The sequence below is a fragment of the Galeopterus variegatus genome, unplaced genomic scaffold (assembly GCF_000696425.1).
Source record: "Galeopterus variegatus unplaced genomic scaffold, G_variegatus-3.0.2 Scaffold602, whole genome shotgun sequence".
Taxonomy (NCBI): domain Eukaryota; kingdom Metazoa; phylum Chordata; class Mammalia; order Dermoptera; family Cynocephalidae; genus Galeopterus; species Galeopterus variegatus.
This window is the reverse complement of record NW_007726713.1, coordinates 545,321-571,101: the sequence shown is the minus strand read 5'-3', so window position 1 is coordinate 571,101 and position 25,781 is coordinate 545,321. Positions and strand designations below refer to the sequence as shown.

The 25,781-nt window shown below is 35.0% G+C and overlaps 2 protein-coding genes across 3 annotated transcripts in view; one reads left to right on the top strand and one right to left on the bottom strand.

The window, feature by feature from the left end:
• COPS2 (COP9 signalosome subunit 2) overlaps positions 1-23,619 on the bottom strand; it is a 29,081-nt gene extending 5,462 nt beyond the window's left edge. Inside the window, exons 1-9 of one of the 2 annotated variants that reach the window (XM_008570438.1) lie at positions 23,541-23,619; positions 12,602-12,715; positions 11,889-11,966; positions 7,668-7,793; positions 5,675-5,785; positions 5,485-5,562; positions 3,252-3,426; positions 2,624-2,802; positions 2,469-2,521 (exon numbers count right to left, since the gene is read on the bottom strand). In XM_008570438.1, coding sequence (XP_008568660.1) covers positions 2,469-2,521; positions 2,624-2,802; positions 3,252-3,426; positions 5,485-5,562; positions 5,675-5,785; positions 7,668-7,793; positions 11,889-11,966; positions 12,602-12,715; positions 23,541-23,594 — 968 coding nt within the window. In that variant the 5' untranslated portion in view covers positions 23,595-23,619. The remainder of the gene's footprint in view (positions 1-2,468; positions 2,522-2,623; positions 2,803-3,251; positions 3,427-5,484; positions 5,563-5,674; positions 5,786-7,667; positions 7,794-11,888; positions 11,967-12,601; positions 12,716-23,540) is intronic. The other variant, XM_008570439.1, reaches the window with a different exon arrangement.
• Positions 23,620-23,810: 191 nt separating this feature from the next.
• The window catches only part of GALK2 (galactokinase 2), a 151,548-nt gene continuing 149,577 nt past the window's right edge, over positions 23,811-25,781 (top strand). Inside the window, exon 1 of the mRNA XM_008570432.1 lies at positions 23,811-24,041. Coding sequence (XP_008568654.1) covers positions 23,941-24,041 — 101 coding nt within the window. The 5' untranslated portion in view covers positions 23,811-23,940. The remainder of the gene's footprint in view (positions 24,042-25,781) is intronic.

Genomic DNA, 25,781 nt, shown 5'->3' with positions numbered 1-25,781 from the left:
GGCACAACACACAAGGCAGAGAGTGATGGAATCCCCTGTTGCAGAAGGCCAAAGGCTGATTTATGTTCATAATTCTCTGAAGTATCTATTATCTATTCTTGAAATAATTCCATAAAGCACTATGGGGATTGCTAAAGGTGCTGAGAAGGAAGAAGCCAACCTTCTGGATATGGCACCACTGTTTGCTTTATATGTAATATCATCAGCCATTCTGCATGCCCTCTGCTGTGCTTCCATCTGTTGGGTCGCAATGTAACTTCACGTTAGGGCAGGTGATTCAAGTGCTTCAACGGGAATTATTTTCCTTTAGTATGCTGGCAACTGACTAGGAAGATAAAATTAGGAAGCATTACTTTCTTACCTACAATATACTGTAGGAGGATACATTCAAGTGGTGAAAACATTTGCACATATGTATATTTTACTTTATATTTGCATACATATATATTTTAACTATGAGACACTCTTCCACTATTTAAGTGGAGGTTTTTTTTTTTTAAATCTTATAGAAAATTGTGGAACAACATGGGTCACTTTTTGGGGCCAAAATTTACCATTAAAATGAGTTTCTGAGTTACAATATAGAGGTTTCATTGGAATAAACAGTCAGATATAATAAATATGTAAATATAGCTATTAACTTTTTATTTTATTTTATTTTATTTTTTTTTCTGTGTCCGGCAACGGATCACAACCCTCAGTGTTGCCCCCGTACCGGACCGGGACCGGCAACGGGATCGCAACCCTTGGTGCTGCCCCCACGCCTCGCTCAGCCAGTGAGCGGGAACCGGTCTGTATGTGGGATCCGAACCCTCGGCGGGAGCGCCTCCACGCTTCCCAAGCGGCGCACTAGTGCAGTGCGCCACCGGGCCGGCCCCGCTATTAACTTTTTAAAGGTCTGATAAATCAGTCCTTTAAACTATTTTAATGTATTTAACCTATTTAATTTATATAAAACATCAATGTCTAGGGCAAAACTTTTCCTCAATATTTCTTTAAGAGTTCTTAAAGTTAAACTGCTTATCAGTTTAACACTATAAACAATTTTTAAAAAGTATTATGAAGTTACTCTCTAACCACATCAGCTCATAGTTAATGTGGCCAAATTAAGGTAAAATAAACTGTTGGAAATAAAGATGGAGAATTCTCCTTTCATAACTAAAATCAACCCAATTTAACAAACACATATTAGACTAGAAAAGTAAATAATAAAGAAAGTGATTTATTTATATGTTAATTTAGGGTTTTTAAGCCCCCTGAAGAAATCCTGATTCTTATTTTTTACAGCTAAAATTAAAGCTTCTTAAAAAAACAAAACCAAAATTAACTTGAGGTTATAGCCAAATAAAAACAAAGCAAATGAGGATATTTTACATAGGAACTTAATATCATGAAGTAAGCTATTTTCTCCAAGTGTATAAAATTCACGCATAGGCTATAATCTAATCATACATATATATATTTTTAAATGAGAAAGGACTACTAAATGTCTGGTCACCTGAATTATCTACACATATTTACAAATAAACCTGCCTTATGTCCCTAACTACAATTTTCTGGTCTTGGTATACTCAACTGTACAACCTAAAACAAAAGACTTGAAGAAACTTAGTTCCTCTGAAGTTTTTAATACTGTTCTACAAAGAAAGCCCACAAAAGCCTTGGACTGCATTTATTCTTAGTCCAGAGGATAGTTTCTCTTGCTCACAGATTTCTTTTACAAAAATAAGGCTTCTCTTTTGGGCTTTTTGTTTGGTCTTATCTTCTATAATTTTGTTTAATATTAATTGATTATGGCAGGTTCTTCAGTGGTTAGTCATCATTATTCACATCTTTCTCCACAAAAATATTCAATAAATCCTTGGGATTCTTACCACTATGACCTCTCTGCCTTCCTACCCTCTATTTCAGAAAATTATCTGGGGTAAACATTTTTTTAAATTATATTTTCATCTTGTCATTAAGAAAATATATGATTAAAAAAATGTTTATGCAGCTGTCTTACTGGAAATTCTTTTTTTTTTCTGGCAGTTGGCCGGTACTGGGAACCAAATCCTTGACCTTGGTGTTGGTCTGTACTCTAACCAACTGAGCTAATCTGCCAGCCCTCTTACTGAAAATTCTTGGCTCATCTTGAACCAATTCATAATTTCATTTTGGATTAAGGTATGTAGAGGCAGAAAACATTTTGAAATAATGTTTTAAGACATCCATATCAGTTTTCCACTGAAAAATAGCAGGCATGCATATACATATGGATAAGAAAACCAAGCAGAGGATACTTGATAAAATTTTGTAAAAGAAATAGAATAAATAACTTCAGAAGATAAAAATTTCACAATGTTTTGTATATTTCATATGAAAATACCAAAGAGCAAATGCTGAATATTAAATGAATCCTGAAAAGTTCCTTCTCTTTCTCATGAACTGCTTTAAGGAAATTTATCTTAACTGATATAGAATCTTACCTTACTAAATTCGTCATTGCTAGAATTTCTGGATCATTTTTGTACGGCTTGGCCTAAAAACAGTAAAAAAAAACTACGTATATGTACAAGGAAAAAATAACATTTATTTCTACAAAAGGTAGCTGATAAGAGAAATGATTAAAGCACGCACACACCTCCTGTGAGTCAAATGGATTTATCCCCGATTTCATTAGCATATTTGCTAAGACCAAATATTTTAAGCAAGTAGTTCGTCTTGGACTTCCTGATTCATCATAATTCTTGAAGGCTTCAAAAAAATCCGTGTGTGCCTTTTCAAATTCACCTTCTCTCAAGTGCATTTTACCACCACATTCTGTAAATAAAACATGAGAAAAGAGAACATTTTCAGTTCTGTAATAGTAAGATTGACCACTTTATAAAGATCAAATAAAAACTATTTCAGTGGCTTTTAGTCTTTTAATTCTATAACCTGAATAGTACTGGTACCAGGGTATACACTTTAATTCTAAAAAGCAAGCTTTTCATTAAACATCAGCCAAACAAGCATTTGTAAATCTTTATCCTCAGCTGAAGCAGAAAGTAATTTTATACACATCATTATAATTCAGAATAGAACTTCTGATAAAGAGAATTATCTATTAATAATATCTTTACTGATGAGACTAGACCACTTCATTGATTTTAATACTTTACATTTATTTTCAGTAAAACAAAAGCAACCTTCAGTCATTCATTTAGTCATATGCAATGACACTTGGTATTTTCCCATGTCACTGCCCACCCTCTGCAAATTAAACTTGCCTCTGATGACTCCCATGATCAGTGGATGAGGGATGGCAGACTTGATGTGAAGTGACTGTTCATAGAGTGCTTTAAGTTTTTTGTTATTTTTCTGTGCTGTGTACATTTGAATTTCCAAGGCATATATTTCTAATAACTGTGTACCTTTTTTCAGGTCATCTTCTCCATCATCAGTCTAGGAAAGCAAACATTTAATTTTAGTCAAGACAGAATTCTGAGACAACCTAGTAATTTTTATTTGAGTTAGCCTGGAAACCTTACACTTATAATACTATTTCTGATTGAAAATAAACTACAAATTTTAATAGTGAACTAGAGTACTAAAAGCACCACTTTTAATGGCCAAAAAGAAACCCACACATCCTTTCTACTTCAAGTTATTAGATAAGGAAAAAGTGGCCAGAGGTTTTTTGTATGTATGAAATGGTTTGATGTTTATGTTTTTAATCTAGGGGATTTATAGTCTTTCCCAAGTCTTCATAATTGCTTTAGATCCACTTATTCAATCAAAAAGCACTTCCTGAGTACCTTCCATGTGCTAGGAACTGGGTCTACCTTGGGGAAACACAAAGTTAAATACACCAAGATTCTTGGTCTCAAAAGGAATCTTCACAATCTAGGTCTGGCTAGTTAGCTCAGCTGGTTAGAGCTTGGTGCTAATAACACCAAGGTCCAGGATTTGACAACTGTACCAGCCAGCTGACCAAAAAAAAAATGTTCACAGTGTAGTAGAAGATTAATCTGCCAACAGATAAATTACAATAGAAACCATAATGATTCTAGTTGAAGCCTGAACCAATTCCCTATGAGAATGGTAGAGAAAGAGATTAACTCTTCTGGGAGATTTCAAAGAAATCACAAAGGTGGTAACATTTGAGTTTGACTTTGAAAGATGACCAACAGCCCACAAAATGCAGGCCATGAAAAATATATAGTCAACAGTTAGATATCCATAAATATCAAACACTGATATATATTAAGTCGAAATTTATTGTTTTTCAGGTCTTTCAACTTAAAATTCTGCTTTAGTTATTCCCTAATAAATCATAACCAGAGTAAAATATGATATGCAAAATAATTTGTACATCCAGAATATCATGCATTTCTGCCTGAACATACTCCATCAAAATACTGACTACTGTAAAGCTATTTACAATCCAGATAGCAGTTTTCTTATGTTCCTAAAGAAACCAAGCAAAACTTCTCCAGAGGTTTTTCTTCATATGCCATATATATATATATATATATATTCAGAAATGGTCTCTCTACCCTTCCACTTCATGTGAAATTGAACCCACACTTGTTTATGAATCAGACTAAACTTTCCTAAGAATGTGCAGATAAGAAACAATTCATAAATGACTGATCTGCTTTATAAAGCAAAACTATTAAATGAAAATATCTGCAGATGATTAGTTTAGAACAATTTCCTGATCTTTTTCCCCATTCACAGAAATGACATATATATTATTAAAATAATAGTACGCAGCATAGAAAGAGCTTAAATATATTTAAAACAGTATTTCTACATACAACTTAAACTAATATCAAATGACCTAAATATAAAATGAGAGCTCAATAGCAGAGCTGTGCTATCTTGACCATGAGTATTAAAATTTAAATTAATTAAATAAAATTAAAAACTCAGTACCACTGTCACACTAGCCACATTTCAAATGCTTGATAGCTACAAATAGCTACTGTATTGGATAGCAGAGACATAGAATGTTTCAGGCATCACTTGAAGTTCTATTGAACAGTGCTGCTATAGAGGATTTATATATCATAAATTAGAATATAAAATCTTTTCTTTGGTGGCTGGCTGGTACAAAGATCTGAACACTTGACCTTGATATGTTACTAGGCCATGCTCTATCCAACTGAGCTGACTGAGAATATAAAATCTTTATTATATATGTTTATACTACCCTTGCCCTATTTTCATAAGGTACATAACTAAATGTCAAGGCTTACTCTTAATAAGTAGTATAATTGGCCTCTTTATTTATTGATACCTGTATCTCATTCCACAAAGGATGAAGATTAAAATTAGAACTAAAACAGAAGAAATGCAATACTCAGAAAAAATGAGCATTTTTCATGTTCCAAGTATTGTTTTTGAGACAGTGCTTGAACAAAAAAAAAATTCCTAAAGAATATTTCAAATACAATTATTTCTTATGCTTTTTTGTTATGAAGAAAGAAATATTAAGAAAAAATAAGAGAATGCTACCTGGCAGGACTGATGTAACTGGCGTAAAATTTTTTGAAGCTTTCCATATTCCTCTCGTTCTAAATATAATTTTCCAAGCTGTAAGAAAGCAAACTTATTAAAATCAAAAGATTTCATTTTTAGGAGAGTTTATTAGGAACACCCACCCACTCTTCAAAAGAAAAAAAATGTAAGTAATTGTAATTGTTACCTTTGTGTTTGTCTTAAACCACAGTCTATCATTCTTAGCATCTTTCAAAGCTTCCAGTGTTGTTTCATAGAATTCCTGCAGTAAATCCATCTGACATAAAAAATCAGAATTCTATAATTGTAAACAGCAAATTTGTACCTGTTAATAAAGTTAATTTGAGCAAACTAAAAGTGCATCTTTGAACTTTAATACACATAAGATACACTATCTGTTTTCTACAGTCCAAATCTATAAGACAAGTGCCAAGACGTTTTTATAATGGTTTTATAAAACGCACCAAAATTTTCCCATATAAACTCTTAAGTTCTAATGCTGTAACAGTACAAGTCTGTCCCTACCAATCTATTAATTCATTTCATATTAACAGAAGTAAATGATGTGCAAATAGAACTGTTATTAATAGCACATATCTTATTCACTCACCCCTTATTTGGTACCTACTATGTGGCCAACACTAAGCAAGCTGCTAAGGAAATGAAGAATAAGCTCCTTCCTTCAAAATTCTTCTACAAATGTGACTAACTGATTAATTGGACTACACAGCTTTTAAATTATTGGTAAACCTGGATCTGGATGGAGAGAAAAGTCTAATACAATTTTAGCTGTGTCTAATCATCACCATTCTGAGTGGGACTTTTTTTCCAAGGAAATTACTATTTTTTGTGCATCATGACAATCTCCCTTTTCCACCCTCCTCCCATAGTTCTGGCTTTGCCTATGTTTGAACAGCTGATTCTCTAAGTCTCTATTTAACAGGATCAAGAGGTAAGAGGACAATGAGAGCAGGAAAGTTTGATACTTTCAGGAAAGGCTGCCTATTTATTCATGACTACTGATGGCATACTGAATAGGTCAGAGTGTCACCTACCCCATACCTATTCTTATTTTTAAAAGACAAAAAGCTAATATATAGTAAACAGAGAGCACACTCTTGAAGTTTTAAACAGTTAATTCCACCCCTCTGCCCCTCAACCAATGTCTGGCATAACATTTAGAAACAGTGTACCAAAAATGTTTGGATGGCTTTTGTGTGTAAGATTTGAAAAACATTTTTCTACTTAAGAAAGGCCCCATGATATATAACTTAACTTTAGAATTAGTTCATTAAGTGCTAACATTTTAACAAAACATTAGTTTATCTTCCTCTATTCCTATTACATATATTTTAAATATAAAGAGAATAAACTGCCTCATGAATAAAAATGACATCTAGTAGAAAAGACAGAAAATGAGAGGCTGATTCTGAGATGAACATTTTTTATTATGAGTAGAAAAAGTAACAAATGTTCTAAGAAATACTAAATGACATAGAGAATACATCTTATACTCAAATATCAGAGTAAGAAAACTACAACTTAGGACTGTATTGCTTAAAATATAAATAAACGACCTAATTAAAAATTATCTCAGCCAAAAACATATATATATAAAATCACCTTTGCTTTTCTTAACAACCAAAATTTAGAACAATGAAAGCACTATCACTACTATCAGTCTCAATGCTCATTTTAGTTTCTTTCATCATTAGCCCTTCCCTTCTTCATTGATCATCCACCCATCCTTTGTAGAAGCATTTATTGAGCACCTACTGAGTAATGGCAAGCACTAATTCATATGTGTAAAGGCTCTTCCCAAGGATCTTAATGTAATCAAACCTATACAAAAAATCTGTGATTCAGTGTTAAGTATTTAAAGGCTAGCTGCAGTGGTGATGGAGTTTATTATATGGAACTGTGATAGTAACTGAATGAGAACCTAATATAAGCCCGCAAAAAATATTTGATGACTATTTTAGTATCTGAAGATGTTAAAGAGATTAAACAGTAGTTACTACCTTTTAATATTACATAATTAGCACTATAATCAAGAAAATAGTACATATTTAACTAGCCTAACTCCTTAACTAGAATCTCAAGGCCTTTTCGTTTGCAAAGAACAAAACCCTTACTATAAACACACTGATAGTACCAAGTAGAAAAAAATTGAGTCTAACCTGTTTAGAAGTAGAGATATAATCAAGAATAGAATTAATGGATTTTTCAGAATAATTTCTTGTGACTGCACTCCGAATATAGGTCAATAGTTGTTTATATCTATTCATCATTTCTGGAAAGTTTGTCTGTGAGGGAAGAAAAATGCTTTATTAGATAGATATTTATACACTAAAATATGTAGGCATCATTAAGATTATAGTACATATTACTACATAATTCAAACATAGTTCGTATAGTTCATAATATATTTTATAAAAGAGGAACTACATTTTATAAAAGAGGAACTACATATGACAGGAACGCTATAAACATTTTATCTTAAATCTGAAATGACTAGATTACTCAGACATACAATCCAAATTTATGAAGGTAGCCTATGAAACTAAATACAACTTCTACATTTTCCAAATTTCAGATATTGTTCCTCACTGCACATTTGTTTAAAATCCAACTTTTCAAATGCCTTGGCTACCTGCTATACAGGTATCAGCTATATCCTCCCGTGAAGATTCAGCCCTTCATCAGGGAGCTCTCCAACAAGAAATACATGTTTTTTTCTTCCCTATAACTCGCTGGCTCTACATAAAAATGTGAAGTGAAGGAATCTCTTCAAGCCCCCGTACTTGTCTTAAGACCTCCCACCTAGGCTCTACTCAATAACAGACATAGTTAATGTTGTTATTCCTTATAGGACTACTTGTACTATTGTGGGTTTTTTCAGGAAATATGAAACGTGGGGGAGGTTTATCATTCCTAAATATATCACGTAAGTCAACTTATAAGTCTAACCTTATAACCTGCATTCACAGTCCCCACAATCTCCAACTGCTGTTAATATCTCTTTTTACTGAGTTCTACTCTATTCTTTTAATCAGGGAGATGGAGCACTGGCAGATATAAATGCTTTTTTCCTTGACTAACTGAATAGGTGTGTTTATTAGGGTGAGGAATAAACTAATACTACTATAATTTTACTACTTATGACTATAACCTGCCCTGGAATACAGCACGAGGGACAAGAAAACATAAGAATCCCTAAACCTTCTAAACTACAATTGAATTACAAAAAAGAAAACAGCAGTAGAACTGGGTAGGGGAAAAAAATGGATAGAACTATGGGAAAAGCTTTACAGTTCTGAATTTATTTCCTTTTGCTATAACAACTTCAAAGCTCACTTTTCAAAAATTATGTTATTGTAATTAAAGACTGAGGAAATTAGGTAAATTGGTTTTATCTACAGTGGTCAATACACAGAACAGGTATAATAAACCCTTTCAACATTTTACCACCTAAAACCACTACATTGCAGCATGGGTCCTCCTCTGAATCCAAGTAAAATATGAAGGGAGCAGAGATGAAAGTTGAAATTACTCTTGTGAACCACATTTTATTCATAGATGCTGCTACAGCAAACAAAAAGTAGATAAGGTAGACAATAACATAAAATACAAATAATCCTTTCAATCTCTGCTCAAGGTAAAATGGCAAAGCCAAATCTTAAGGGTAGCGTACTGTTAAATGGACTCAAAAACTAAACCACTGCTGGTATGTTAAGACAGGAGATTTCTGGAGGGACTCTTGGCATTATCTTGAATCACAGAACATTGAGTTAAACATTTGGCCTCTGAAGTCAGTATTATTGTTTAATCAAAAATCTCTTTTCCTTGAGACACTTGTTTCTCCCATAGCCCTTTAAGCAATTAATTTAAACAGAATAAATATTTGTGTTTAATATTTTCACAAATAAATGGAAAGAAAGCACAGGAGCTTTGTGCAACATAGAGATGCTTTGAGAATATCACAGCAGTAGAACTAGAAAGTATAAATGGGAGGTAGATATTTTTCCTTCTTTAACTAGATTTAAATGTAATACATAATATACTTAACATTCAACATGTTTTAAACAATCCTGATATTTTTGAGGCAAGAAATAACTAAAACATTTTGCGGATAGTTTTTGTAGTAGCTGTGATGGAAGGGCCCTCAAAAATAAAGGTGGAAGACGATACCAGAGTGAGAGGATATCAAAAAGAGAAGGATGAAAGATTAGCAGAAGTAAACTGGATAAAAGTACTAGTCAAGGAGTTTGATTTCAGATAGATGGGATAGAAAGCTAATGGGGAGAGGGAATAGGCTTACGGGAAATATAGAAACAAAGGGGGAAAAAGTGGTAACAGATGATCAGCTGTCCTTCCATTTGCCATAGTTCCCGTACCTTCCAAGTGCTTACCCTCTGCTATCCCGAGCTCCAACTTTATCATTCTCTCAAAAGCTCTTCTACTCTTAGTGATCTAAGATTCATGTCTGGACCCAGTCCTCTCATCTCCTAACTGATTCTTTTTCCCTCCACTTCTACCCCACACTCGAATTTTGTTTGGCTAGTTTAAAGAAACTGAGGATTGGCATTCTATGAGTAGAATGTCATGGCAATTCCAGGTTATCTATGAGTTCATTCAACAAAATATGTGAACACCTACTAAATGCCAGCCACTATTATACAAGGTGCGGTGGATTGAATTGTGTCCCCACAAAGTTTAATGTGCTGGAGGCTTGGTCCCAAGTGTGACAGTTTTAAGAAGGTGGGAAATCCTATTATGGTAACTGAAAGGTGGGGCCTTGAAGAGGTTATTAAGTTGATGGTTAATGATGGTCCTGGGTGTGTTCTGAGAGCTTTAAAAGAGGAGCACATGAAAGGTTCTCTCTCTCTGCTCTGCCATTTTCTGCCATGTGAGACTCCTGGGTCACTGTCGCTACCACCAATGCCTTCACCAAATGTGTTCCCTGGACTTTGGACTTCTCACTCAGCCTCAGAAACCATAAGCAATAAATTTTGCTTTCTTTACAAAGTACCCAGTTCCAAGTATTTTGTTATAAGCAACAGAAATGGACTAATAGTGTTCCCTGGACTTTGGACTTCTCACTCAGCCTCAGAAACCATAAGCAATAAATTTCGCTTTCTTTACAAAGTACCCAGTTCCAAGTATTTTGTTATAAGCAACAGAAATGGACTAATACAGAAGGGTGTTTCAAAATATTCATGGAAAGATTCATATTATCTTTTAATTCTATTTTTCCACAAGCTTTTTGAAGTACCCTCATAGGTGCTAAGAACATAACAAAGTCCTCCTCTCATGCAGCTTACAACTTACTGGGGGGTAGGGTGTGTTTCAGAGAAAGGCAGTAAATATGTAAATAGATCAAGTGGTAGCATATGCAAAGAAGAAAAACAACAGGGTAAGATAAAATTTAATAATGATGGGAAGGATACTATTTTATATCAGGTGGTCAGGGGATGGGCACCTTGATAAGTGGTGCCATCTGAACAGAGACTTGAATCAAATGAGGAAAAGAGCCATCTGGCTATCTGAGAGAAGAGCATTTGAGGCAGAGAAAACACCAAATTCAAGCCTTATCGTAGAAATGTGCGTGGGATGACCTGAAGAATAACAAGGCCAGTATGGGAGCAAATGGAAATCAAGACTGGAAAGGTAGCAAAGGGTGAGCTTACACAGGGCCTTTGTAGGCCATGGTAAGGATTCTGGATTTTGTTGAGGGGGGCAGGGGACCATTAGAAGATTTGGAAAAAGGAATGACATAATCTAAATTACATTTTAAAAGGATCACTCTGCTACTTGTGGAGAACAGACCATAGCAGGGCAAGGATGGAAATAAGGGGACCAGTTGAAAGTCTACTGCAATACAGGTGAGGGATGATGCTGGCTTGGACCAGAGTAGCAGAGGTAGAAATAGTAAGTACCAGTAAGATACTGAATATATTTTGAAGATACATAAAGCCACTCAGGTTTGCCAACAGATTATTTGTGGGGTGACAGACAAAGAGAAGAGTGAAGCATAATGCTAAAGCTTTTGGCCCTAGTCAGTGGAAGAAGAAGTCTTTGTAATAAAGAGAATTTTAAAACACCAAAATAAATACTGTTTGTGGAAAATTCACTCTATTAATAAAGCAACCATGTATTTAAAAATACTGTCCACATATCTAAAGGATTAGTTTTCTTAAACAGAAAACTGTTCTATACTACGCAGAATTTTTTTTACTGAATAGTATTACTATAGGGATAACTGCAAAGCAGACTAAACATGGGAACATACAATAGAACTATTTTAGAGAAGTAGATATAATGACATTTTATTGCAATAAGGTTTTTACCTAAAGAATTTATTTCCTGCTTAGTTTAACTCCCCTCAAAACAAATCTTACCAACTTGAAGTTAATCTTAATCATTTGTTTCAGTGCTTTAAATCCCCATTCTCCTTTTTCACCTTCAAGTTCCAAAACCTAAGAAAGGAAGAAATTTTTAGTCTAACTTAATATTAATACATTATTTTCTAATGACATCCTATGTCTAAGTTTTGGATTAATTTTACATCATATGCATGAAAACATTTCCACAAGATCATTTTTAAAAAGTTAAAAAAAAAAAAAGACGAGTCTTAAGATACTTAAGGATAGTGAGTTTATTTGAAGTTCCCTCATCAAAAAATTAAGAACTATTTCCTGATTATTATACATTCCCAGAAATACTCCCCCCTTTCCCTGCCAAATAAACCTTGGTAAGAATAATCCAAAAGTGTATCACTAAATCAAGAAATCAAGCAATTCATAATAGTAAAACCACACCTGTGTGATTTGTACCCAGAAGAAGGAACAAGATTGCAGTGTTAATACCTACTGAATATCATGTTGGTACTCCTGCCAGAACCATATTAGCTTTACAGGACAATGGCCCTACTCTGTAGATAGCTTGATCAGAAAATACTTGCTTGTGCTGCATAAGGCAAATTTATCTTACAAAATTATCACTAAGTATTCAAAACACATTTATGAGATAAAGTCACTTGGGACTTATTTGATCTAACACATCATTAAAAAAACCTTTAAGATACAAAATCAACTGGAAAAAAAATATAAACCTTTTGGAAACTGCTTAATGCTGCTTTCGGGTCATCTTCTTTTAATGCTTTGGAATTATAGTACTGATTTTCCAAATCCACATTTGGCTCAGAATTACTATCTTCAGAGTATTCCTGTGTGTTAGAAAGGAAGAAATGTAGTATTAAAAGGAAAAAAGAAACCTGTACATTGCACTGTAAAAAGAGAATGCTGATAAGACAGAAAAACCATACATTCACACAAAATGAAACAACCTCAAATACAGAGGTAAAATGCCATTGATATTTAACCATTATTCAAAAATGGGAGTTGGGAGGGAGTCAAAATCAAGTGAATAGTAGAACAGAATTATTTCTTTCTTTCAGATCAAAACTACAATTTCCACGGACTTAACAAAAAAGCTGAATGCAGAGAACATTGGTTAATGACTCCCAATTATGTAGTGGTTAATCTTTTATTGGTCATGGAACCTGAGAAAAATCTAACATAAATATCTTAATCTTTGTTTGAGTAATCTAATTTTTTCCTACTTCCTAAGTCTAAATTTGATTATTCTAACATGGTCTAACTAGCTAGGACTGTAATCTACATATGGCAGAGTAACCTAATGCTAAATATAATTATATGTTAATATTTGCCCTAAAAAATTAAAAATATAAAAAAGATAATAAATCTTCATCTTATGTGCATTCCATATTACAACAGCTGTTTGCATTAATGTAACTTAACTAGCTTTATAAGAAATCAAAATAAATAAAACAAAATGGACTTATATAATTTCATGAGATTTTCTATCATATAAATTCAGTTCTTGGTGAAAAACAGTAAGGCAGAACGGAAAATTAAAATAAAGCAACTATTTAGTGAAGTAGTGTAAAAAGTTTTAAATAGTTCCAACATTTTCAAATAATGAAGATCACAAAGTACACATGGATTGGTATAATGAAAATTATTATTTTAGGAAGCCACAAGATAGAGATTATTTCCTTCTCAGCTACAAGTCATTACAAAGGACAAGTTTACATTAAATTATGAACGGTACCTGGAAGAAAACACAAAAAGACAAGAACAGTATTAACGAGTTATTTCTAAATCCAAATACACTCAATACATCCCTTTAAGAGACATTTATGGAAAATTCTACAAAGTCTTATAAAAGGCACAGGAGTAAAGAAAGGTATATTGAGTCTATAGTTAAGGGTTTAGAAAGCTCAAAAATATATCAATACAAGATGAATTTTTCAGTAACCAAGAGTGGCTTTGTAATACACGCCCTCTGGAGGATAACTGCTTCCTTGTGTTAAGGACATGAGACTGGCACTTGGTCTCAGACTTAGACTCAGAATTCAGTTGAGTTTAACATATGAAAATCCCTTGGAATACTTATTTTAGAGACAAGATCAAATTCTGGATAGTAAATAAACTTCATAATGACTCATTCACTTCTTAACCCTTGTAATCTAGGTTTGACAACAATGAAACTGATCAAACTAAAAAAGTAATTAATAAAGAATGAACAAGCCAACTCTACAACAAATGATGCTGTGACTGATGGCTTCAAAGTAGGTTTTGAAAGATAAATGGGAGTTTGCCTCTAGACAAACTGAGAGAGGGAAAAGAGAGCAGCACATAAAAGAACAGCATAAACAATGCGAGGTAACTGAAGAACTAAGAACAGTCATATTTTTTGAACTTAAAAAGTCCTTTTGATTCTACCTTCAAAATAAATCTCAATCCATCCACTTCCTCCCACCTTGCCACCACTCTACCCTACCAAGCCACTTTTCATCTCTCCACAAACTATAGTAGCCTTTCCATTCTCCATTTTAACCTTTAAGTTCCAATCTTCTCATGGTAAACAGCCAGAATAATCTTCATAAAATGTAAATCATCTCATTCCTCTCCTCAAAAATGGCTTATCACTGCTCTCAAAATCAAGTTCAAAATCATTAAAATCTGACTACAATGTGTCTAATCTTACCTCCTATCAAGCTCTCCCTCATTCACTTTGCTGCATCCACCCTGGCCTTTCCTTGCAAGTGGCCAAACTCTCACCTTTACCTGCTAATTCCCTTCTCTTTCCACCTCTCTTCATCTGTTTAACTATGACATTCATTTCAGATCTCAGTTTAAGTGTCATCTCCTCAGGGAAGACTTTGGTAAAGAATCATAGCTGTAAAACCTACTGTACACCTTTGGAAATCAGTTCTTCTCTGTTTTATTAACTTGGAACAAACATAAGCAGCTCCCAAAATTTTTGTATCCAAGATTTATCATAAAATAATTTTTTTTTTTTTTTTTTTGCGACCAGTAAGGGGATCAGAACCCTTGGCTTGGTGTTGCCCGCACCGCACTCAGCCAGTGAGCACCCCGGCCATCCCTATATAGGATCCGAACCCGTGGTGGGAGCGCCGCTGCGCGTACTCTCCCGAGTGAGCCATGGGATCGGCCCTAAAATAAATTTTAAAAAATGAAAAAACCTCACTTAAAACTGTTCAATAAGACGGAGGAATAGCTTGGTGAACCAGAAAATTACTTTTTCACAATCCAAATCTTCAGAGCACATCCTCGAACTTGGAAGTAAAATGAAAAATATTTCTGATTTACATTTATCACAAAGTCTAATAATTTGTACTCTAACTCAAAGTCCATTTATTTTTGATTTGTTGGCCCATAACAGATTAGAAAAAACAATTAGGTCAGGATATGAGAAGAGGGAAGTAGAAGCTGAGTGGTACCCATGGCAGTAGTAGTAGGAATGAAGTCATGAAGTTTCCCAGCGAAAGGCAACATAAAAATACTTTAGAAGGGGCCGGCCTGGTGGCGCACTGCGCTAGTGCGCCGCTTGGGAAGCGCGGCAGCGCTCTTAGAAGGGGCCGGCCTGGTGGCGCACTGCGCTAGTGCGCCGCTTGGGAAGCGTGGCAGCGCTCCTGCCGAGGGTTCGGATCCCACATACAGACCGGTTCCCGCTCACTGGCTGAGCGAGGCGCGGGGGCAACACCGAGGGTTGCGATCCCGTTGCCGGTCCCGGTCCGGTACGGGGGCGACACTGAGGGTTGCGATCCGTTGCCGGACACGGAAAAAAGACAAAAAAAAAAAATACTTTAGAAATTTAAGAGGTTAACCTCAGTTATCTGGATATTAGTGAACCAACCGTAACACTGTTTGAAAATGGGATCCTTTATATTTTTTACCATGTCTCACATAGTGTCTTGTCTTTCAATCACTGAATACCTATTAGAGTTTACAGGCATTTTTTTTTTTTTTTTGGTGGCCGGCTGGTACAGTGATTGAACCCTGGACCTTGGTGTTATCAGCACCAAGCTGTAACCAACTGAACTAACTAGCCAGCTCTGAATACCAATTATAGTACAAAACTGGCTACCTGCAACTTCTGGAACCTGTCAAGATTTCAGATATTGACATTTTTCAACTTTAGATGATATAATTCCAAAAAAAATCACAATGATTGAGATAAGACTTGATCCGGCCATCAACATTTTGTGATTACGTTCTTTAAGTTTTTCACATTATGTGGATTAAGAAGTGGAACGTATAATACTTTTTGCATAGTTGCAATTCAATTCTTAAACAAGTGTTATTGCCAAAATGTACAAATACATGAGAAATGGCACAACTGATGTTCTACTGATTGACTTATGAATAGGCATTCCCTTGTTCTGATCTCCAATACCATGTATATATGGTTTGAACCAACCACCATGACACCACTAACCTGTCATCTGCAGTTCAGTGAATCACATCACCACAAGCTGTGCACTAGAGCAAACTATTCTTCAGTTATTACACAGGCATGATTTTTTAAACTGATGGTATTTTAAAAAGTTTTTAGAAGAACAATTCTGTTGTTTAGATGCTTCTATTATTTATACTCAATATTATCATGATCTTTAATCTATGACAGAAACTAACACAAATGCAAATTAAGTCCTTCCTCTCAAGGTACCCATGGTCTATTAAGAGATAGATATACAAATGAAACTGCAGCATAACACAATACAAGCAATAACAGAAACACATTCTAGGTACAGTGGATCTCAAAAAAAGGAGTAATCAACTACTCATGAGTTAGATGAATGAAAAGATAACTGAATCAGTTATAAAAGTATGAACAGGAATTGTCAGCAATGAGGAAGGGCAGCTGAAATAAAGCAATTACGTGTGCAAAGGCAAGGAAGCTTGAAATAGTATTATACATTAACAAGAGCCACGAATAATTTGGGCTGAACCACAGGATACATGCAAAGGGTTGATGACAGATGAACTAGTATTTGACAGAGGAACAGAAGTCTAGCAAGGAGTTTAGATCAAATGGAGAGCCACTAAAAGATTTTACAAGGAAATAATTATATTTGTGTTTTAGGAAGAATATTCTGGTAGCAATGAAGTAGTCAACTGGGTGCTCTTATAACAGTCTGGCCAAGAGATGATGGAAGCCTGATCCCAAGTAGCAGAATGAGAAGAAAAGGAAGGGGATAGGATAATATACAAGATGTTTAATGATGTTAAGAATGTAAAATAAAAGAGACCCACCATATGGGCACAAGGCAAAGGAAAATAAAGTTACCTATGATTACCAATGGCTTAGTAACACATGGTGCTATTTATCAGAATAGAGAATACAGAAGAAGCATTAAGTTAATACTGCTAAACTGAATTCACTTATGCCTCATGAATAAGAGATAAATAATTTGTAAATTAATAGAAGAAAAACTGAAATTTTAATCAATATATGAAGAATGCTTTAAAAAATAAACTAAGAAGAGTTTAAGCAATATATGAAAAATAAACAAGCATTTCATCATTGTAAAAGGGATTTTAAAAAGCCCTAAAGTTCAGTAATAGTTCCAACCTACCTATATAATAACTCATGTCCTGACATCTCTCCAAAGCACTGTGTGATCCATTCATACCACCCAAATCTATTCTTCTTTTCCCAAATATGCCACACAATTTAAAATCTCTGCTTTAGCATAACTGTTTTTTTGGCTAGGAATTCTAAACCACCTTCCCATTTTTCTCCTATGATGCTCCCCAGCTCTAACACTCCTGGAAAATGTATTCATCAAGGCTTACCTTTGTGATTCTTTCTCTGACTCTTCTTAACAAAATAAATTTTTCTCTTCAGTCACGCTTCTATATAACATGCATCTCTCTAACATAGAGCTTTGTATGTTGTTCCCTTTCCCCCCATACCTGCCCCACTGTGAACTCAAAAGCAGGAAATTTTACTCATCTTTATAGTCCCAGAGTCTGGGATATTATAAAATGCTCAATAAATGTTTAATTTAAATGAAAAATGGGTGAACATTCCAAAATAACACACAACAGGCAGGGTCAATTTTGACTATATGCTGGAATGTAGCCTTGGCTGAACAGGGTTAGTTCCATAGTTCATCGACTTAACTTTTGTGTCTATTACCAACAGAAGTCCTAAAGAAATGTACTTTAGGAAAATAAGACTAACCATTAACAATGCTTTCTGAGTCTTGACCATGTCTAGACAGCTGTACCAGATGCGGGGCATACTGTGAAGTACAATGTCCCTCTAACCTTAAAGATCAGATATAATCCAAATCTTAGGTAGCCATTTATGGTTTTGCTCTTCATAGAGTTATCCAAACTTTAAAAATTTCCCTCAAGTTAATGGGTCCTAATTTGTTATCTATGGAATAAATTAGACTGTTCTTTTATTGATTCTAAACTTCCACTCTTCAAATTAAATTTCCCAAGGAGAGACATCATAAAAGACAGTAGACCTGGGCTTTAGTTCTGACTCTCTCAATAATTTGTTCTACACATTTAGGTAAGTCACTTACTCTTGATACTTCAGCTCCTATTCTGTCAGATTTGGAGGTTGAAACATGTAGAAAGTTTTCAATTCCCACTAAGGTCTATGTGTTCATTCTGGGACATAATGTACAAGTACAAATTCACTTTGTTGGATATTCATAGTTTACAGAATTAAGTTACCAGAGAAAGTCTTAAATTTATTTTATTTTTGTTTACTTATGCTTATTATGAAATAATAATTATTAAATTTATTTATTTATTACTTAAGTTTATATAAGTATAACTTTATTTTATTCTTGGCATGTAAGAGTTGTCTTCCATTACTTATTTTAGCTATCCTTGTTTGAAACTCTTTAATTTCATTATACAAGCTACAACTGTGAAGTAATGCAACAGGCCTTTTTGAAAACTCACCAAAACTTATATTCCAAATCAATTCTTTACTTTGAAGTAGTTGCTGTAAAACTATTCCAACGATACTGACATGGATTATAGTAAATGATTCTGAAATCTGCAAGCAAACTTCATTGGAGTCAGGTGTTTCTAACCTAAAATAGCATCATCCAGTTTGATGGCCCAACTTATTTAACAAACCTGACTCTTAATATAATTTTTAACTACATCTACAGAAAGGACAAAACCTGGTTACAGCTGAAGTTATTAAGAAAAAAAATAGTTGAACGTTGTTTATAACATCAAAATATTGAAATGGGCCAAATTCTTATCAATAGTGAACTGGTTAAATAAAGTATGGTACATCCATACAATCAATGCAGCTGTAAAAAGTAATGGGTAAGCTCTTTGCACACTTATACACAATAATCTCTAAGATAAATTAAAAAGCAAACCACACAATATATAAAATATGCCATGTCCTGGTTAAAAAAAAGAGGGGGGGGATAAAAACGTTTATTTGGTTACCTATGGGGATGAATGGGAACGGAGCAGATGGGAAACAAGAATGGAATGGAAACTTTAATGTACATATTACATATTTTCTTTTTTTGAACCATGTGCATGTATTACCTATTTTAAAAAGCGAGGTTAAAGAGCTGGCTGGTTAGGTCTGTTGGTTAGAGTGCAGCCTTATAACACTAAGGTCATGGGTTTGGATCCCTTTACTGGCCAGCCATCAAAAAGTAAAAATAAAAGAAAAAAGCTAGGTTTAAACATACTTCAGGTTCTGAAGACAACTGCTATGTTTGTGCTTGTCTGCTCCAAAGCTCATGTGGAAGCTTGATCCCCAATGAGAGGTGGGGCCTGTAGGAGGTGATTGGATCATAAGGACCCTGCCCTTATAAATGGATTACTCCATTAATGGGTTAACAGATTAATGGGTTATCATGGGTGCGGACTGGTGACTTGCTCAGCCCTTGCCATGTGATACCCTGCATCACCACAGGACCCTATAGAGTCCCCACAAAGAAAAAAGCCATCACCAGACGTGCCTCCTTAACTTTGAGCTTCCTAGCCTCCAAAACTATAAGAAATAAATTTCACTGTCTTATAAATTATCCAGTTTCAGGTATTCTGTTAGAAACAACAGAAAATAGGCCCATGGCTCACTTGGGAAAATGTGGTGCTGATAACACCAAGTCCACAGGTTCGGATCCCTATGTAGGGATGGCCGGTTTGCTCAGTTCGGAGAGTGTAGTGCTGACAACACCAAGTCAAGATGTTGATCCCCTTACCGGTCATCTTATTTAAAAAAAAAAAAAAAAAAAGAAACAACAGAAAATGAACTAATACAACAGTTTTATGAGTGTAAAATATTTTGAGCAATGAAAGAATCACTGTTTGGCTTCCCAAGACCAAAGTAACATTTTTGTTCATCATTTGCAACCTGCCTCATGTCTTCCAGCAATAAAAGTAATATAGGTTCACTGTGAAAAGTTTGCAAGAAATAAAGTTTTAAAAAAATTAAAATCACCAATAATTTATTTCCAGACCTTTTCCCTATATTTTTTCCCACCTCACAAAATTGGGATACTATGGATTACACTGTCTTAAATACTTTTTAAACTCAAAATTTATAGTTGATATGTGTTTACTATGAATAAAGCATTGGCAATCGACCCTTCAGCATCTTTCTGCTGAGCTTATTAAAATGCTGACAAATAGGAGATTCTGTAAGATATCCTGTAGCTAAGACTCACCCCACTTCACCCCCCCCAAAAGGAAATAAAATTTTAGGACATTAAAACTGTTCTATATTAAGACAAGAAAAACAATACTAGTAAATATTTATTCATGAATCCCAACAATGAGCTTGACTGGGGGAAATATAATGAGACTAACAGCTTGGTAATACATTTAACCAAGTGGAATTACTCTTACTTTTTGGACATTTTCGTTATAATACACTTAAATAATTGTTTTCAAATACATAATATCCTGCCTATAATAGAACTTACTAAAGAATAATTTTTGGTATGAAATCAGTTTGTCTTAAATTCTTTCTAAAAAGATTATAAAAGTACTAACTTTATGCTAAAAATACTAAGTAACTGTGGAATTACAATACAGTTAACTTATCAATGGCCTTATCAATTTAATGAACGGCACTATATTTATTACTTAGTATTATCAGACCAGCAAATAACCTATAAATCTGTAAAATTAACATTGGATTAAAAGGTATATACTAGTACTATCTCCTACCTCTCCACTTACTGCTACATAGATTACTATACTTAGAAAACACCTGCTACAGCCTCTAATAAAAATCAAACAGATCTTAGAAATAAGAGGTCAAGTATACTGAATTTCTTTTACATTTGCTTCTTTTTTTAACCAAGTTTGTTTTCTTCTTTTAGATCTTGGGCACAAATCATTATTTTCTTGGAAAAAAACAGTATAGTTTTAGAAACAGATTTTTAATGTTTCAGGTGTTATCCTAATTACCTATTATAATCTATTTCCATTAGATTGGGCAAGAACAAAAACTGATTCAAGGCATTAAAATTTATCAATGGACAACCTATAAAGTTATGCTGAGTATCACTGTGGTCAAAAATACTCATAACTCTAGTTAACATTTTGACTCAAATAAGATGATTTTCCAACATTTTTTTTTGAAAAAAGAAATTTTCCTAAGACAGCAAATCAATTCTTTAGGTCTTCTAAATCTTAAGAAACATCAAAAAGACACAGGCAAAATAACTATTAAAAAAAACTCTTTTGGCAACACGTAAGAATGAAACGGCAACCAACTCCCTAATCTTTTTCTTTCTTTAAACATATAATAATTTAAGGAAATTGACCAAGGAAGAGAAAAATAAATTACTAAATCAAATTTTATGTCACTAAAAGTTTTAACAGTTAGAAAAAGCACAAAAGCTTCCACTATTTGACATCTGATTGGGAATCCAGAATGCTATCTATATGAGACAGAGACGAGGGGGAGGGAAGGCTATTTAACAGAATGCTGGGGTGGGGGTGGGGGGACAGCAAACAACTCAACTTTTCATTTAATTATGTACTAGTGTAATATTGTACTTTTTAAAAAAGAAAAAAAAATTAAAAACAGCTACACATTCAACTTTGTTATACTGTGCATGCAGTGTAGGCCCTAAAAGACTGGGGAGACATAGCCAAGTTAAAACATTTTATGTTTAATTAAAAATCTTACAAAAATCGAGTTCTTCATGGGACAATAAGATTCTGTCATTCCCATATTACATTCTCAATGATGATTTTCAAGTTAAACATAGTGCTAATAAGTTGTGCATTCAATAGACTCTTGCTTAGGGAAAACATGAGCAAAAACATTTAAAAACACAAATACACTTAAAAGGAACACTTTGATAGTTACAAAAACACCTGTAATATAAGTAAAAATGTAATAAACAAAAATACATAGGTACCCCAAGTAACACATTCTTAATGAACTGAAGGCACTGCCTACAACTTGCTTGGATGCACAAACTAAAATGCAAAGCAGAAACCGTACTATTGACAAGTCTACATTTTACTTTAAGAATTATCAAAATCTATACTATGACTTTCAAGTAATAGCAAGAATTTCCTTCTCCTTTTAGCAAAATGTGCCTTTTTAAAAACTGGATTAATTAGAAATGACTTATTCAAAACAATATATTAATATCTGGAGAATTTCTGGCACTTGAAATGTAAGATGGGCCAGACTTCCCAAAACATCTACTTTGATAATGCAGCATCACCAAAATATACAAGAACCACAAAAAACGCCCCCAACATAGAGAAACAAAGCAAAGTTGACGCTAAGTCTAGGTCATAATTTTTCTTAGTTCTCACACAGCAATGTTTTTGAATAGTAACCTGAAACGTTAGTGAGTTTTTTAAAACCTGTAAGTCCATTCATAAATTAAACCTTAATCTTCAAAATTCACCATTCAGCTAGAAAATTAATTCTACGCTGTTGATGTTTTAAACACTGAATACTGGGAAAATACTAAGTGAATAAAAAAGCCATTGGTTCCACTACCTTTACCCTTCCTTCCCCCCCAACAACAACAAAAAGCAAAACCTCCTCCCAGCTTGTCTCTCTAAAGAACTGAACAAGTAGTTGAACTACTTTTCATCTATCCTTGCTTTGAACTCTTCACTGCACCTTTCAGATCAAAACGGACACCTGGACAAGACTATTTAAGCTGTGTCTCCAGGAGACTCACAAGTAGCGATTCGCGGCCAGGCCAGGAAGCAGTAAGGCCCCCAGGTTTTCAGACTCTTCTCCAAGCATCTCACACCCATTCAGTTCGAGTGAAGAAGACGGGCCCGGAATGTTGGCCCCGAAAGAGCAAAGCCAGGGCCTAAGACCGCTGCACGGTCCCCCAGGCGGCTAGTGCGGTAGGGAGGAGATAGGAGGCACAGAGAACCGGACGCCTGGGACCGTGGGCATCCGTGTAAACGGAGGAGGCGCTCGGACTCGGAGCGCAATGCCCGGGACCCCCTTCGCTGCCCCCTTTACCCTCCCCTCCCCCATGCTGGGGAAGCACGGCCCGGGCCCGGTGCGGGAAGGGGGAGGAGGTGAACCCGTCCTGTCACTGCACCGGGAGAGCCTGGAAGGGGCACATGCTCTACCGAGAGAGGCCGTGGCCGCCCCAGCCCCGGCTCTGACAGCCACACACCATCTCCAGCCCCAGAGTTCCGTTCCCTGCGCCTCACCAGGTCGTAGTCCTCCTCATCATCGCACATGAAATCATCCTCCATGTCAGACATCTTGGCCGGGAGGGGGGGAAGGGGAGGAGAAATTGGAGACAACCTGCTCCCACAATCCTCCGCGGCTCAGAAACGTCACTCCCAGCTTCTCCTCACCTTTCCGTCGCTTTTAAGAGGAACTGAGTATCCTTCCGGAACCAATGTTCTTGGCATGGAGAGGATTCGCTACGACACCAAAAGGGAGTGCACCGTCTCCTCTTCCTGCGAGACGGTTGGTGCCTTAGCAACTAACCCTAACAACTCGGGAATTGTCGGGTGTTTGTGGATCCCTGTTGGAGGACACTGGAAACCTGGTACTCACGTCGAGCAGGTTCCAGCCTTTTGGGTAAGAGAGCAGTCTCATCCCATGCCTGGGACTCTGGAACCGTATCATTCTGGTGAAAGTAAGGTGCAGCCTAGGACTAGAAGCCTTTCGCGGAGAGAAGACTTGCCCGTCCTATATGACAGGTAGTATGATTTCTGCCATAATTATCTATGTGCATTATCATGAACAGGTTTATTTGCTCAGAGTAAACCGAGCTACATAGTTTTGCTTTTTACTCAAGATAGCAATTCTGAATTGGTTGTCTATAACTATGTGCATGATCGCATGCATAAAACTGCCGCACATTGCGGTGGGTGTTCTTGTGGTATTTGGAGACCTTTTCAACAACACAATTTACACATAATGTTTCTTATATTTGTAGTTGACAAAACGATTCTGTGAATCCCCTAAATTAGGTATGCATCAATACCTATTACAACTTAAGGAGTTGAGGCTCCTTAAGTCTTATTCAGTTGTTCAATGAATTATAACCTGACCATTTACTGCCCTTGGGACCAACTTAAGGTAACAGTTAACGACTGGTTTTAAAAAATGCATTATTTTTGCACAAAATCATTAGGAGAATTCGAAATAAGAAAAAAAATGAAGTTGAAATAAAGGGGGGAAACTGCTTTTCAAACAGGTAGCATTTTCCACATAAACTTTCAGTTCCGTTCACTTGAATCCACAAGTGTTATTACTTATAGCATAGATATATAATTTTGGATATTTTGTGCACCTAATTATGTAGCAGCATAGGTCAATATGTACAATATATTCCTTTTAATGGTTTATTTTAATGGTTGTGTAATAATCCCTCTATCGAATGTACCAGTGCACTGTAATTTATGCCATTATTGTCATACATTCAGATTGTTCCAAAAATAACACTGTTTAAACATTTCTGCTGTGAATATCTTTGACACTTTATTTTTTCTTAGGAAAAAAAGTCCAAGAAGAGGAATTACAGGGTGGATTTTTTTAGTAATCATTTGAATTAACGTCTTTTTGGTCATAATAATTTGTATTTATAACAATAATACTCTCACCTTTAAACACAAATGTTTTCCCTAATAGTCCTTTCTTCTCAATGTTCTATTATGAGAAATTTCAAACATACATAAAATTGAAAGAATAGTACAGTGGACACTTGTATACCCACTATCAGCTTTAAGTGTGTGTTTGTGTATTCCCCGAATTAATTGAAAGGAAGATACAGATATCATGACACATCTCACTTGAATGCAGCTATGTGTATTTACTAAAAATAAGGGCATTCTCCTATGTAATCACAGCATTATTACATATGTGAAAATTAATAATAATTCCTTTGTATCATCTAATATCCAGTCTATATTCAAAATTTTAGAATTGGAAGAGCCTTTAATGATATCACTTTAAAGTCCAAGGCTTCCCAAATCTCACACTAAAGATTCTGATTCGGTAGTTCTGGGGTGGAGCTCAGCAAATCTATACTTGAAACTTTAAAACAAAACAAAACCTCCCTAGAACCGTGGTGACTATATATCCTAGTTTGCCTGGGACAGACCTGGTTTAGTACTGTTGATCCAGCAGAATAATTAACAACACCCGTCATTCTCAGAAGTTTGGACATAAATCACATGGTTATTCTACCTGTAATCCATAATTCTTCAAAAGAGAATATAGAATCCCAAGGTAGGAGGATACTTCAAAAAGTTACTGAAAAAATGGAATTTAAAAAAAAGTACTAATCTTTCCATGAAGTTTTTGAAGACCCCTCATAGTTAACAAGTTTATTTGCTCAGAGTAATCTGAGCTACATAGTTTTGCTTTTTACTGAAGACAGTAATTCCGAAATTGATTATCTATTAACCATGTGCATACTGATCGCATGTATAAAA